Source organism: Aethalodelphis obliquidens, unplaced genomic scaffold, assembly GCF_003676395.1.
Source record: "Aethalodelphis obliquidens isolate GAN/ISIS:26980383/991018 unplaced genomic scaffold, ASM367639v1 scaffold43, whole genome shotgun sequence".
Lineage (NCBI taxonomy): Eukaryota > Metazoa > Chordata > Mammalia > Artiodactyla > Delphinidae > Aethalodelphis > Aethalodelphis obliquidens.
In genome coordinates, this window is record NW_020837987.1 from 12,881,929 (window position 1) to 12,898,349 (window position 16,421).

The 16,421-nt window shown below is 52.1% G+C and overlaps 1 protein-coding gene across 1 annotated transcript in view; it reads right to left on the reverse strand.

The window, feature by feature from the left end:
- The window catches only part of SLC8A2 (solute carrier family 8 member A2), a 30,131-nt gene extending 14,032 nt beyond the window's left edge, over window positions 1-16,099 (reverse strand). The window contains exons 1-3 of the mRNA XM_027080000.1: window positions 15,990-16,099; window positions 10,942-11,635; window positions 5,731-6,395 (exon numbers count right to left, since the gene is read on the reverse strand). Coding sequence (XP_026935801.1) covers window positions 5,731-6,395; window positions 10,942-11,619 — 1,343 coding nt within the window. The 5' untranslated portion in view covers window positions 11,620-11,635; window positions 15,990-16,099. The remainder of the gene's footprint in view (window positions 1-5,730; window positions 6,396-10,941; window positions 11,636-15,989) is intronic.
- Between the last annotated feature and the right edge of the window lie 322 nt (window positions 16,100-16,421).

Genomic DNA, 16,421 nt, shown 5'->3' on the forward strand with positions numbered 1-16,421 from the left:
AGGAGGGGGCCGCACCACGGAAGAACTTACAAATATAATGGTGGACAGGCATTAAACAAGTAATACTGAGGGGGAATGAGGGTGGGCTTCTCCGGGGCAGGAGATGCAGAGGGAGAACAAGACAGAGTTGGTCCCTCCCAACATCATCATCTGATGATGAAGGTCAGATCAGGGCAGGCTTCATGGGAGAAGATTTAGTGGGCAGGAGAGCTCCAGGCAGAGGGAACAGCACATGCAAAGTCCCAGGGTGGAGAGGGAGCCTGGAGTGGTCCACAGCCATGCTTCTCCAACCTCCAGGTGCACACGAATTCCCTGGGGCATCTTGTTAAAATGCAGATTCTGGTTCAGTAGCACCAGGGTTTCAAGACTCTGCAGTTTTAGTTAGCGCCCAAGGGATGTGAATGGTTCTGGTACATGGACCACGCTTTCAGTAGCAGGGACATAGGGCCCAGAATTGACCTTGCCATGCTTCTCATAAAAACCATTCTGTGCTCCCAGGTATCCCCAAGAGAAAGTCCACACTCCTTAACTTGGCATCATTCAGTCATTCAACATACACTCCCAGAGTAACTGCTGGGCAATGCTGGGAACATGGGAACAGCCCCACGGCAGAGCCATATCACAGCGACAATTACACATCTAGGGACTTAATTACAGTTCATTCATCCAACAAACACCAGGCACTGTTCTTAGTGTTGGGGAAACAGCAGCAAACCAGATCAGAGAAAAATCCTTGCCCTGGTGGAGCTTCTGTTCCAGTGCAGGAGACGAATAATAAAACATATAATGTCAGGTGGTGATGATGCTCTGGAGAAAATGGAGGAAGGAGGGTAGAGAGTGAGGAGAAGGGGCTGTGTTAGCGTGGCCAGGGAAAGCTCTTCTGAGGAGGTGACATCTGAGCAGAGGCCTGAGGGAGGGAGCCACGTGGAGGATATCTGGGGAAGAGTATTCCTGTAAAGGGAACAGCCAGTGCAAATGTCCTGAGGCAGGAGTGAGCCTGGAGTGTTTGAGGAACACCAGGGAGGCCAGTGTGGCTGCAGCTGAGGGAGCAGGGGGAACAGGGGCAGATGTCACGGGGCCTTGGTGGGCCATGGTGAGGACTTTGGCCTTTACTCCAAGTGAGATGGGAACCATGGGAGGCCTCCGAGCAGAGGAGGGATGTGAACTGGCTTAGGTTTAAAAGAGCGTCAGTTGTGTGACTCTAAAGCACATGCAAGGTGTTCTATTATGGGGTGGGGGAGGGAATGAGGCAGGGCCTGAGACAGGGTGAAACTTTGAGGGAACAGGGAATGAGTGGGCTCCTCCTGGCAGGGCTGCAGACATCAAAATGACTCTGGGATGTTAACAGATGTCAAAAGTCTATAATATCCCCCCCATCCCTCTGTGGGAGGGGAAGAGGGACCCCAAGATTCTGGCAGAGGTAGAACTGGATGACAAGATCTGGATGGAGGGAACAAGGCCTCCCTGTTGGGGCAGCCGTCAGCCTAGGGGCGCTATCCATGGTGGCTAAGGCACCCGGCTGGGTGGGCTGACCTGTGCCAGCTGTGGGATCTCCAGGCAGTTAGGATTCTGCAACCCTCTAAGCCTCGGTTTCCTCATCTGTAAAATGGAGGTAATAACCCTGTCTACCTCATGGTAGTGTTGTAAGGATTGAGTTAATACAGGGGAAACACTCAACAAAAGTTAGCTAGTGATATTTGCACTAGCAAACTAGTGAATCCTAAAGTAATGGCATGTTAGAAGTGGACACTTAAGGGATAGTAGAATGTTGGGCTTTTAGCACCATCTTTACGAAACGGTTAACCTGGACATCACCAGTAATGGGACACGTGGGCGTCATGTGCCTCCCGGCACCATGCACCGAGGAGGGCACAGCATCACCTCCACGGAGTCCTGCCAAAGTGCATCACCTGAATCTAATCATGAGAAAATATTAGGTGAACCCAAATTGAGGCTTGTTCTAGTAAGCGGTCTAACGTCTTCAAAAGTGTCAGGGTCATGAAAGTCATGCAAAGGCTGAGGGATCGATCCAGACTGAAGAAGGTGAAAGAGACATGACGACCAAATGCACCATGTGGTTCCAGGTTGGATGGGAAGAGAGGGAGTGAAGACACAGCCATGAAGGGTGAGATAGGGACAACCGGGGAAATGCAAACATAGACTGTAGATGGGATCATAATATTGATTCAGTATCAAATGTCCTAAGTGTGATCATCGTACTGTGATGATGGAGGAGAATATCATTATTCTTAGCAGATGCACACTTATGTTTATGGGTGAATGGCCATGCTGCCTGCAACTCTAATAAGGTGCCACAGTTATTAATAGTATTATATATTTTTCTAAAACAAACTTATGGTTACCAAAGGGGAAGGGTGGGGGGGAAGGACAAATTAGGAGTTTGGGATTAATATACACTACTATATATAAAACAGATAATCAACAAGGACCTACTGTATAGCACAGGAAACTCAATATTCTATCATCACCTATATGGGAAAAGAATCTGAAAAAGAATGGATATATGTATATGTATAACTGAATCACTTTGCTGTACACCCAAAACTAACACAACATTGTAAATCAACTATACTCCAATATAAAATAAAAATTAAAAAATAGAGTAGCATCTCAATAAACATATTATTATATATTAGAGAGAGTGAACGCACACAGGACAAAATAGGAACAATTGGTGAATCTGGGTGGAGGTTACATGAGGGCTCGCCAGACTATATTTGCAGCCCTTCTGTAGGTGTGAAATTTTTCAAAATAAAAAGTTGGGGAGAATCCGCCTGCCAATGCAGGGGACACGGATTCGAGCCCCGGTCCGGGAAGATCCCACATGCCGCGAAGCAAATAAGCCCGTGCTCCACAACAAGAGAAGCCACCGCAACGAGAAGCCCGCGCGCTGCAACGAAGAGTAGCCCTGCTCGCCGCAACTAGAGAAAGCCCGCGCACGGCAATGAAGACCCAATGCAGCCAATAAATAAATAAGTAAATGAAGAAAAAAGAAAGTTGGGGAGAAAAAGAACATGCGGATTTTAGAAACCAGATATCAGAATCATAGAAGGCTAGGTTCACAGGACTCATATTCCAATACTGGGTGCAGAAAATCTGAGAAAATGAAAATCTTAGAATCATCAGATCAGAGACTGGTTGGGGTACAGATTAGAATATCAAAATGTGGGAAACCTGGAATCTTAGAATTTTAGACCCTTAGCATGTTAGGATTATAGGGGCTTAAATCTCAGAGTCTTGGAAGAGCTGTGCGGTTTGGGGGCCTCAGAGATCATTATTAATTTGGAGAAACTAAGACCCCCACAGGACCACCATAGCCTAGTGATACCTGTGGGCAAATTAGAAAACGGCTCCCCTTCTTCAAGACACTATTTCCACGAATCTGGAAATTGTCATAATAGACATAGAAATCTACAATGTCCACTATACGAATAGCGCTTTCTTAGATGTGCTGCTCTTGTGCAGTGCACAACCTCAACAACTGTACGTGACAGCCCTGTCTGCCCAGACTGAGGCAGGAACTTACACAAGGAACAGGGGGCAGGGCTAAGCTTGTACTGGAGCCCAGGTGTCCTCCCTCCCAGTCCTGGACCTAAGCTGCCTTGATAAACGATGCCAGGCCTGTGAATATCAACTGCGTTGGGAGAACAGGGATGGGTAGGAAGGTGTCAACTCTTCCTGGCTCTTTGGTTCCACCACTGAACAGCATTTACTCCTTCACTTCAAACATCTTCATGACGTCATTGGCAGGTGAGAAGGCAGCCTCTGATCCCAGCAGGTGACACGTGTACTCACTTCCTTCTGCAAAGGCTTGGGGCTTTGATGGGGGCAATGCAGACCCAGAGGTGTGGGTAGGAGGGGAATGGTGGATAGACTGAGTCACAGCAGGCCCCCAAGTAGTGGATACCTTTTCTTCAGTCGAAGGAGGCTGGAGATGTAGGATGGGCAGAGAGGATGGAGGGAGGAGGTCATGGGTGACCAAAGGGATGCCATGCTACAGGATGATGGAACAAAGATCCGTGAACAGTTGTGCTCCACTCAGGGAAGGCTGCGGAGGGGCAGGGTAGGAGAGGTGGATGAGGATGGGCAGGCTAAAGGATCCTGGACTGACTGAGGTGGAGGGAATGACCTACAAATGTCCAAAGCAGTGGAAAGATATGTAGATATGATGGGGCAGAGGGGAGCCTGGGCTACCAAAGGTCTTTGCTGAGGCACAGTGGTGGAACTAAAGATCTGTGAAACAGGGACCTCAAGACCAGAAAGAGAAGAGTTCGCGGATGAGGGGCTGGCTGCTGCATGACGGCAGAACCAAAGATCTGTGAACAGTTCAGCTTCAACTTAGCAGGTGGAACCCATGAAAAGCTCGGCCATCAACACTCTCTCCCGTATTCTGCTTTATTTTTCTTCACTGTTCTTACCACTCCCTGATATTTTAATGTATTGAATTATACTTTCTAATGGCCTGTCTTACCCATGAGAATCTCAGCTGCATTGGGGCAGGGACTTTTATGTCTTTCATTTACTGCTGGTCTCCATTGCCCAGATTCATTTCTGGCACATAGAGGACACACAATAAATGCTATTATTATAGGAAATCATGGGAGACTTGCACATCAGTTAACATAACAAAACATACTGTAAACCTATAATTCCTGAAAGAGTGTGGTATGGACAGAACTACAAATACATAAAGAATTTTGTGGTCCCATGAGAACACAGCAGTTATCTATCTTCTTTACTGTTCTCTGTCGAGCCTCTTAAAAAAACATCTGTCAGATGGATAAACAACAAGGTCTTACTGTATAGCACAGGGAACTATATTCAATATCCTGTGATAAGCCATAATGGAAAAGAATATGAAAAACAATGTATATGTATACATAACCGAGTCACTTTGCTGTATAGCAGAAATTAACACAACATTGCAAATCAACTATATTTCAATAATTTTTTAAAAAAAAGCATCTGGCACCTAGTAGGCGTGCAGTAGGAGTTGCTGAACAAGATCACAGTTCTGCTCAAAGAGGGGTGAGGAGAGGGACTGGGGCAGTGAGACACAGGAGGGTACAAAGAGTGGGTAGCTGTATGGTGGAACCAAAGACCCAAAGACAATTTGGACACTGTCTGTCTTCTTATCCCACTTCATTTTCCCCCATCACCTGATGTTTTTATATGTTTCATAGTTTATAACCTTATTGCAACTTGAGGGTAGGGACCTTAGCTGTCTTGTTCACCGGGGTATACACCTGGCATATAGTAGGTGCTCAATAAACATTTTTACTTTAATAATGGTGTGTGGGAGGGTACTTGTTTTACCAGGTGTGATACATATAATGGAGTTATAATAATGAACACAGTGGAGTGTCAAGCACAAGAATGCACAGGTAAAAAAAAAAAAAAAAAAGAATGCACAGGTAGAGCATGGACATGGGAGGAGCAGCCTGTGGTAGATGGACAGCCACCGCTGTCTGCCTTGTCCAGCAGCGTTTGCCAAATGCCTAGAACAGTGCCTGGTACAAAGTAAGCTCTCACGAGTGAATGAATGAATACTGCAGGTCTGCCCATAGCAAAGTAAGGATGGGCGCCAGAGGTAGCCAGGAGACTGGGGAGCCTGGAGGCCGCTGGATGGCGGAACCTATGACCTTCGAACGGCCAGCCCTCCCTGCCCAGCCACTCCAGGCGGGCCGGGGAGCACTGCCCGGGACCCACCTGTACTCATAGTCGGAGCCGGCCTTGGCGGAGCCGTCCTCCGTGCGGTAGTCCACGTAGAAGGTGCTGTTGCCCTCGCCGCCTTGGCAGGTGACGGACAGCAGCACGGAGCCACAGTTCTCCAGGCAGTGGTAGAGGCTGGGCTCAAAGAAGATGCGGCTGGCGCCGTCGTCCTCGTCCTCGCCGGGGCCCTCGGCCGAGGTGGCCCTGCGCGAAGCGTCCACCGCGTGTCGCCGCAGCACGTTGCCCGCGCCCGTCATAAGCCGCGTGGCCTGGATGCGGTAGAAGGCGCGGCTCTTCTGCTGGTGCAGCAGCGCGTAGTAGTTGGCAATGCCCACCAGCTGCTCCAGGTCCTTGTCCGGGTGCTTCTGCTTGAGGTCCTTGAGGATCTGGATGACCTCGCGGCGGCTGGCGTCCAGCTCGCGGGCCTCGGCGGGCCCCGGGCCCAGGCCGCCCACCTCGCCCGGCGCCTCGGCGCCCAAGAACGTGCCGTCCAGCTCGATGCTCTTGGGGGGGTCGCCCTCGGCGCCGATGATGATGCCGCTGCGCGGGTCGGTGCGGTAGCGCTTGTACACGTACTTGTAGAAGAGCAGCCGCTTGTCAGCCATCCAGGCGAACACCACGCACACCGGGAAGAAGACGAGGGTCAGCAGCGCCTCCCACACCTGCGGGCGGCCCCGCGGGTCAGGACCGCCGCGCCGGGAGGGGGCGCGTTCGTAGCCGGCCCGCCGCCTCCCGGCGCCTCTCTTCCCAGAGCCCCGTCCCGGCCACCACCCGGCGCTCCCCGCGTCTCTCGCCTGCATCTGTCCGCATCTGGCCTTCTGTCTCTGCCTCTCTCCTGTCTCTCTTCATCTCTGCCTCTCCGCCTTTCTCTTCGTGTCTCTGTCTCTCCCCTTTTCCCTTATCTCCCTCTATCTCTGTCTCTCTCTCTCTCTGGCTCTTGTCTCTGCTCCTCCCTGCCTCTCCCCATATCTCGCTCTCTCTGTTTCTCTAGGTCGTTGTCTCTTTCTCTTTCTGCCTCTGTCTCATCCTCTATGTCAGTTGGTTTTTTATCTTTCTCCCTCTGTGTCTTCCTTTCTTTTTGCCGCTGTCTCCTTGTCTCTCTTTCATATCTTTTGTAGATACCTACCTCTCTCCCTCATGAAATTCTTCACAGTTTCCCACCCCACCCTTCTTCCCTCTTTATGTCCCCCCCCCCCTTTCCCCGCCCTTCCTGTCTCTCTCCTGGTCTCATCCATCCATCCATCCATCCATCCACCTTTTGTCACACTGAGAACCACACTTAGCTGCCCCAGTGCCGGGAACCCAGATATCCTAAGCCACCACCAAGCCAGAGACACGTCCCCACCGTGTGGTCCCAGCCCCTGTCCAGGGGCAGAGCTGGTGTCTCTTCTTGCCTCTCTCTCCCTCTATCTTTTCTCTCCCTGCTCCATTTCCCCTCTGCCCCTCCTCACCCGGGATGCCTCCACTTCTCCAAAGCCTACCCATCACCCAGGGTCTGCCCTCTGGTCACCTCCCCAAACTGTCGTATTCCCTCCCCTCCACCACCCCCCCACCAGTGAGTACAGCCCTTGCCAGATTCTCCTTCCTTCGGTTTTGTTTGGCCCTTAGGGACAGGACTCTGACTGTAAAAGAAGCCCAAGTTCGGCTCGTTGTCTGACAGCCTCATAAAGCGAGTTCCCGTATTTACATGCTACCGCCCCAGAGGGACAAGGCAATGCTGAGTTCAGATCCTGGTTCTAGAAGAGGAGTGCCTGGCCCAGCCTCTTGTCTGTAAAATGGGGACATCCCCAAGACTGAATGAGCTTATGTACCCCTAGCACTTAGCTTTGCTGGTTATTGACACGTGGAAAATACACAAAACATGAAATGACCATTACCATTATTATTATTACTAGCGCTATTATCTTGGGCTCATTGAGGTCTGGGACTCAGTCTGCCTGTGGTCTGGCACAGGTCCAGGCACGTACAGGAAACACCTGACAGTTCGCCTTGAAATATTCATGTAAAGACTTCTATGTTACCTTTCTCATTAAAGATAAGGAAGAAAAGATTAAAGAGTATTTACAAATCAGATGGCCCCAGAGGTATATTTAAAATGAGCCCGGTAGGGGAAGGAACGATCTTTAAGCTCTGACTGCCACAGGACCTTGTCGCTGTGTTTACTGATGGTTCAGAGGAAAGGCAGGACTTGGAAATGGTACCACACAAAGCCACCAAGCAGGTTTGTGAAAAGAAACTGAATTTTCCACGCAAGCCGTAAAATGAACTCTTGCCTTGTGCTCATTGAACTGGCCACTGTATATGCTGTGGGCGATTCTCTCTTAATCAGAAGAGAGATCTCAAATACCTGAGATCAGCTTTCTTCCCTGCAGGTAAACAAAAGGTGATTCTGATAGACTCACATCTGCTTTCTAGGGCCTCCCCTGCAAATGGGCTCACGGGCTCGCCCACCCTGGGAGGGGAGCGAGACACACCTTCAGGTCTCAGTGGATAGAACGCCCCCAAGAGGGGTTGTCACAGATCTAGGGATATTTATGGGTTGCCACCATAATTGGGGAGGGGGATATGGTCCCAGCCTGGTGACATCCAGCGACTCATGGGACAGTCCCACACAATGCAGAATTGTCCCACGTCCTGCCTGACTTCAGAACCTCCCACTGGACGTTCACGTCAGCGAAAACCCTGCTTATGATAATTGGAGTCTACACTCCATTCTGGTTTATGTCTGTATGAAGTATTTTCCTGTACGGTTTAATGTACGCTGAATATGCCTGATTTCAATCTCATGGCTACCCGCTCCTCTGCTGGTCTCTGTGCATGGGAATGGTTTCTGATTTTTTTTTCTCTTAAACCCCAACTTGTTCATTATATGTAAGTAGATGCCACCATCTGGCTCTTCGTCATGCTTTTGAAGGTGGTCATGCCCAAGCGTTTACATGTAGAAATGCAGATGGTTCTATTAGATATTACTTTCCTTTATATCACGGTCTGGGCAATATACTGACTTCTGGGAAGCCAACCCGTGTAGGGAAGTTTGTTAACGGGAAGACGAGCTCACATTTACCCTGTCCCAGGCTCGCTGTTCTAAGCCCTTCCACATGTAGCAATTCAACTGATCCTCATGCAGTCCTCTGAAGCTGGTACTAGGATGACCCCCTGATTACAGGTGGGGAAACTGAGGCACAGAGCAGGTAAGGAACCCGCCCAAGGTCATACGGCTAGGAAACAACAGAGATGGGATTTGAACCCAGGCCTCAGGTTCAAGAGTCCAGACACCAAACTCCGAGGCTAGAAAACCTCTCTCCTATTAGCTAAGAATTTCACACCAGCAGAATAAAGGGGATATAAAAAAGAAAATTGTTATAAAAAGGGAGGATTGAAAAAAAAATAAAATAAAATAAAAATAAAAAGGGAGGATTGGATATGAAGAGTCAAGAACCAATGGTCTACTTCAACCCCTTCTATGGTTCAGATGTGTAAACGGAGGTCCAGAGGGTACAGGCTTTGCCTGACGTCACACATCATTTCTGGAGAAAACCCAGAGCCAGACCCATCTCTCACTCCTCCAGGTCATCGCCTCTAGGAGGGACGGGCATCATCTTTAGCTCGTGCCCGTTCTTTCGATTATGTCATGAAAACATCCCAAAAGTCTGGTCTCCATTTACTCCTGAAGGGATCCTCCGTAGCCACTTCTCTACCCAGAGCTGTGGCATTTTACACTGTCTTCTCTACGTCTGAGCCAGCTCCTTCTCAGGGGAAATCTCTCCCTCTCCCTATCCCATCCCTATCCCACCTCCCACCCATGGTGTCTAAAATTCCTTTCACAGTTTCGGTGTAAATCCTTGTCAGGGATCACTTTGAGAACCCGAGTCAGAATAGCATCCTTTTTTAATAGTGCCTGAGAATCGTGTGAAGCGTCGTTCTGTAATTTTTGCCATGGCAGCCAGGAAACTCAGCGTTACAGTAGTGAGTCAGTCACAGTAACTGTCTCTCTCCCTTTCTTATCCCAGTTTTCTGGTGCTACCATCTCCCCTTTTCCTCACTGTGGTTTCTAATCCCTCAGATCTGCCTTGATATCATCTGCAAAGAATTTTTATAGCTCTAACTTTAGATCCTTCCTGGAAAGAAACTATAACTGGCAGAACATGACAGATATGCATGAGTATATTATACGCATGTGTGAAGGAATCCTGGTTAGGCTCAAATAAATTATGCACGTGCGTGAGCGAATTAAGCCAGGCCCATGAATACATTATGCAAATGTAGGTGGTGGTCATGGGGGCTGTGGGAAATAAATTGGGCAGATGTTTTAAAGGAAGACTAAGCAGTATGCCCGTTAAGACACTGGGTAAATGAGAGGCAAATGATTATGTGAATGTGGGTGTAAATTATGCATCTGTGGGTCTACATTTTGTCTCACTATTAGAATAAATTATGCAAAGTGGTCTTTGCAGTGGGCGGGGTTTATACCTAGGTTGGATTGGATGTGAGTATGAATTACAGTGAAGTGGCATAAATTATCCTAACATCAGAAATCAATTATTGATAATGAATGAATTATGCAAACCACGACTGCATATCTGGCAAATACAGAGCTAGATTACGCAGATGTGGGCATGGATCTCTGCAAAGTCCATGGGTAAACTATGCAAATTGCACCAAGTTGCACCGAGTTACACCAAGTTACCCTAGTTAGCACTGTCGGAAGACACAAGGCTGGATTATGCAAGTGTAACGTGAATTATGCAAATGGGGGATGTCTTACTGCCAAAGTGGAAATAAATTATGCAAAAGGCAGGGAGTATAGGAAAACATGTGTGACCATACCTGGCAAATACCTGGCTAGACTGTCGTATGCATTACACAGATCACTAGGACTCTGCTAGCACATATGGCCCCCCTGTGAGAGTTCTGGATGGGCATATTGCAAAATGGCGCCCCATACTGTGCAGATGAGCCCTTTCCAGGACCTGCAGCGCCATCCAGATCTGGCTTGGGAGCACCCACTGGGCTCCAGTCCCAACTTGCCCTCTCCGGCCCAATGCCTCTGTGCAGTGCGTGACCTGTACAACCATACCTGGCGGCCCTCTCAAATGTGAGCATGCATTTCTGCAAATACAGGCATTGACTCTCCAAGCCCGGGGAGCCACCCCTCTGGATTTTGCTGACATACATGCACCAGGGAGATGTCTGTGGGTCCTTGCTCACCTGGACCACACCCGGGGAGAAGACGGCAAGTATGAGATAAAGCCAGACATAGGCGAAGATACTCCAAGAAGCGGTGACGAAGAAGACTCTCAGGTGCTTGATCTTGCGGCTCTCACCGGCCGGGATGACGTAGATACACACGGCAATGACCACAAACATGTTGAAGGCGGCGCTGCCCACGATGGTGCCCGGACCCAGCTCGCCCGCCTGGAAGTTGTGGCCGCAGACCTCAATAACAGACAGCAGGATCTCAGGGGCCGAGGAGCCCAGGGCCATGAGTGTGAGGTTGGACACAGTCTCATTCCAGATGCGGACGGTGCCCACGCTGGTCTCGCCATTGGACTTAGTGATAGTGATCTCTTTCTCCTTGGACGTGATGACCTCGATGGATGCCATGAAACGGTCGGCAATGATGGATACACCCAGGAACATGTAGACCATGGCCACAAAGTAGACCACGGCCCGCGCTGCTTTGTCCCCCAGCGACGGGTCATCGGGCTCCCAAACGGGCAGCAGGACCCCTGGCTGGCAGCGGTTGGAGCCCTGGCAGCCCCCTATGCTGCTGGCATCGCTGTCGTTGGCTGGGGGAGGCGGCAGGGAGGGGGTCGGGGTGGCTGCCCCTGAGCATGGGGGAGTCCCCAGGAGGAGTGCAAACCCCACCAAGGCCAGGGTAGCCATGGAGGGGGTCAGGGTCCTGTGGGGGAGGAGGAAGTCTGGGTGAGGGGAGCAAACCCCTCCCTGTTGCTCAGGAGTCAAGGTTCATTGGGGTCGGAGAATAGGGGAGAAGCTGAGGACTAACAGAGGGAGGAGAGAGACTGGGGGAGCCAAAGAGAGACAGTGATTCAAAGAGACAGGGTCACAAAGAGACACAGAGAGCGCCAGGCAGAGACCGAGAGAGAAAGACACAGAAAGATAAAGACATCATGCACTGCTGATGGGAGTCAAACCACTGCAGGAAACTATAGCTGAACATCAAGCATCGTAGGACTCAGCAATTCCACTCCCAGGTATGTACCCAAGAGAAATAAGTCAAGTGTTCATCAAAAGACACATACAAAAAAAAAAAAAAAAAAAGACACATACACAAATGTTCACAGCAGCTTCATTTATAATGGCTCCCCTCTTGAAACAACCCAGATGCCTATCAGCAAGAACATGGAGAAGTACATGGCGGAACAGGCACGCAGTGGAATATTATACAGCACTGAAAAGGGAGCGGGCAACTGATACACCCAACAATGCAGATGAATCTCACAGACATGCCGTGGAAGAGTGAAGTCAGGTGCAAAGAACACAGACTGAATAAGTTAGTGGGAGAGGCAAGGGGCTGGGGGGCCCTCAACTCATTTTGTGATTCCTATGGTTTCCAACTTGGCGTCGGAGGGCTCCTGCTTGGGATTTGGGCTGTGGAAGGTGCTGGGGTGTTTGCCTGTCTGTCTCAGGTAGGGCTGGGGAGGGGCTGCTGGAGGGTCTCTCACTCACATCCTTCCCCGCAATGCTGGCAGGTTTCTGTCTCCAGCATCCCCGGGTCTCCGGCAGGTGCAGGATTCCTTAGAAGCTGTGACATGAGGTCCTAGGTTGGGCTTTTGGACCCCACACTGTGGGTGTGGGGTGAATACTTCTCTTCCTGCCTCTGGTCCTGGGTTCGAGTGGCTATTTCTGTACCTAGGTCTCCTTTAAAAATGCCAATCAGTTCACATTCTCCCCTCTGATCAGAACCCTCCATGGCCCTGGTCTCACTCAGACACCAAAGTCCCCTCCCCGCTTCATAAGGTCTCGCACAATCTGGCCCCCTCATTCCCTCTCTGGCCTCATCTCTCTCTCTCTCTCTCTCTCCCTCCTTCACTTGGCCCCAGCTACACCACCTCCTTGCTGTTCCTCGGGCAAGTTCTTGTTTCAGGGCCTTTGCATCTGCTGTTCCCCCTTCCTGGGACACTGTTCCCCACATATCCACTCCCTCTTCTCCTTCAGCTCTCCACTCAGATGTCACCTTCCGTGGTCGCTCTGTTTGAAATGACACCATCCCAATTTGGGGAGTCCCCAGCCATTTCACAGATGAGAAGACCAGGGCTCAGAGAGGCGAAATAACTTGCCCAACGTCCCCCAGCACCCATTCTGCAGCTCCCAGTTTCTCTCTCCAAGAGTGGTCCTGACTTCCAGCTCCCCTGCTCCACCCTTGTGTTGTCATGGTAACCCCGTAGCCTATAAAATGGAACTGAGAGAGGAAGGCAGGGGTCCTCAGGGCCTCCACCCTCCCCGACCCCTCTCCTGGCCACCAGCCTCAGTTCTCCCGGTAACGTCCATTTCTGTCTGAAAAGTTCTTCTCACGGTCTAACCCACAGCCTGCCCCCAACATACACCCATGTCCTCACGGATTGGGAGCTGGCTCCTTTGGGGGAGGGAGGCAAAATGTTGGCAGAACTTCCCTGAAGAGTGTATGTGTGTGCGTGTGTGTGCGTGTGTGTGTGTGTGTGTGTGTGTGTGTATGTGTGTAGGGGGGCAGGGGGCGGGGTGATTCTTAAAGGGCCACCACACAATTAGCCCCCTCGGCAAGGCCCCTAATGATATATCTAATTAGCAGCCCCCTAATTAGCAACGACTTAGGCATAATTACAAACCCACCAGGATCCAAGGCAAAGACTCACGCTCTCTTCTCTCTCCCTCCCCTCCCCCCAGCTTTCAGGAGAAACCAGGTCGACCTGGGAGTCAAGAATTCATCTATAGCATCTCACTCCCTCTCTCAGGGAAGGGCCATGGCCTGGGAAGTCCTCCCTCAAGTCCAACCACCTGTCCCTCCCGCCTCCGTCCTCAAGCCTGGCTTAGTGCCTTTTCCTGCAAAACCTGGTTTCCTCTCCCTGGGGCCTTAGGGAAGAAGGGAGTCAGGGAGAGAAAGCACTAGATAAATATCTGTTAAAGGAACCACCACGAGGTCTGAGCCCTGTCACTGGGGACAGCTGGGTTCCCTCTTCTCGAGGCTCCTGCCTCTGCCTCTCTCGCTCCATGAGCAGCCCTGAAACCTAATCTGGGTTTAGAATCCAGGGGCAAAAGCATCAGGTGGAGGCCAGGGTGGGACTCTGGAGGGCAGATGGCGGGCACCGTCTCCTGGGGCCATCTCTCCCTTCCCTCGTGGGCCGGTGGCCAGCTGGGTCAGCGGTGAGTGCCCCGGTTCTGCCTCACCCACCTCTCGGGGCCTCGGAGACCTCATCTGTAGGGTGGGACTGCAAGCTTGAGCGGGGTGGGGCAGTCAGTCTGGCAGGCCAGGTGGGACCCCCTCCTTCAAGTCTCTCATATCGGTAAGGGGGGTGATGGTTCCTGACTGCGCTCAGCCTGGGCGCAGGGGGTGCCCGCCGCCTGCTCTTGGTGGGGACATGGCCTTCTAAACACGCATGCTTACTGCTCCGGGGTAAGCCAGGCTCTCCCGCCTGCCCACAGTGTCCCAGCCTGGGGATCACACACAGACACACACAGTCTCAGTGTTCAGGCTACGGTACGCCGATGGGTAAACTGAGGTCTGGAGGGGCAAATAGCTTGGCCAAGTCATGCAACTTCAAGTCAGGGGCAGAGAAGAGATGGAACTCAAGGTGTGGGACTCCTAAGCTGTTGCTTGTTTTAACCCACCTGGAATCCCACGTGGGCACTCGGGGACCTCACCCCATCACAGCGTGGGCTACAGACTCAGCCCCACACCTCTCATCTCGCCCGCCTTCTCTGGGGCCCCCTTCCCAACAGAAAAGAAGAGGCTGTATTGGCCTGGGAACTCTAGACTCAGAGGGGCCCTCTCAGAGCCCCCAAGGCGCGGTGGAGAAGCTTTTGAGCTCCAGCCCGACTGGGAGACAGGTCTGGGGCTGGCACACCATGAGATGATGGAGGCGAGACTGCAGGAAGGACTGGCCTGGCCCAGTACCTAGAGCTGTGCCTGGAGCAGGAAAGGTGCTCAGTAACTGTCAAAAGAATGAATAAGTCAAGAAACGGACAAGCGGCAAAAGAGGTATGGAAGTTAGACTGCAGCAGGGACTGGTCCAGTCAGTATGCAGAGGAATGGGGGGTTAGACTGCAGACAGGACTGGTTCAGTCTCCTCTACAAAGGGTACAGGTTAGACTGCAAGAAGGACTGGTCTCAGGATGCCAGAAATAAGGCAGGGGAGAGCAGAGGAGCTCTATCCTCAGGGGAGGGACGGGCGGATGCCAGCCGGGAGGATGGGGGGAGCTCGGCTGAGGAAGGGAGAGGAGTCTGGGGGACTCCGTGCCTCCTGGGGGAGCCCACTCTGCGGTGGCGGCAGGGGGCGGGGCGGGTCTTCTTCCCCCAGGTCTCCCCTTGCCAGGGGCGGAGACAAAGGTGTGTAGGAGGCAGTTAACCAGGGAGAGGAAGCAGAGAGGAAAGAGAGAGACACAGAGACCAGGTCCTAGAGACGGAGATGGAGATGAGAAGCAGGGAAGACTGAGGAAGATACACGCGGAGATGGACAGAGACAGAGACACGGGAAAGCTGAGACAGTAGAGACAGAGACAGAGGGAAACACACAGAGATGGCGAAAGAGGAAAGCAGAGAGGAACCAAGGACTTAGAGGCAGAAAGCCGGAACAGACCCAGACAGAGAGAGAGACAGACAAGAGTGAGACTGAGGGAGACTGGGAAAGGGACTCGGAGAGGCGTCCAGACTCCGCAGGACAGAGACCCCTGAGAGATGTGGAGACACAGAAAGACGAGACCGACACAGGAAAGCGGGGGCGGAGGTGGAAGCGGAGAACGGGAGTGCGGGTGCTGCCCCAGACAGGGTGGGGTGTTCTCACCCCCTCAGTGCCCAGGAGGCACCCCCTCCCCAGCCCGCCATGCTCCCTGAAGCGCCGGAGGGGTTGAGGATGTTGACGGCTGGTGGCGCCCCTACCGCACGTTAGGGCCCTGGTACCCGCGCCCCGGGATATGCAGCCCCCCATCCCCTATAACGGAGCTCAGCGAGAAGCGGCTCCGGGCTCCTCAAATGCCCCCCTCCACCCACCTGGGGTAACACCATCCTTCCCCCAAGCCCCCCCTAACTGGGGGTCTCTTACCTGCAGCTACAGCCTAGAGCAGGTTCCCTCAGCACTGTATTGGCAGTGGTGGGCGACTCCGCCCGACAGAGGGAGAGAGAGAGGGAGAGAGAGAGAGGGATGAGCTGGGGACTGAGAGGGAGAGCTAGGGAGGAGGGGAGGGAGAGGGGATAGAGGGAGGGGAGGAGAGGAGAGGAGGAGGGGGGAGGGATTCGGGGGAGGGGGAGTCGGCTAGAGAGGGAGGAGGGGAGGCCGGCGCGGGGAGCCGGGGCGGGGCCTGGAGAGAGGAGGGGCGGGGGGTGGGGTGGGGGGAGACGAAGCAGCCCAAGCCTCCCACCCACCCTCTGGGTTCAGCACCACAGGCAAGGGACAGTGGCGGAGGGCGCGCGCACACACACACACACACACACACACACACACACACACACACACACTCGCTGATCCATACAAGGG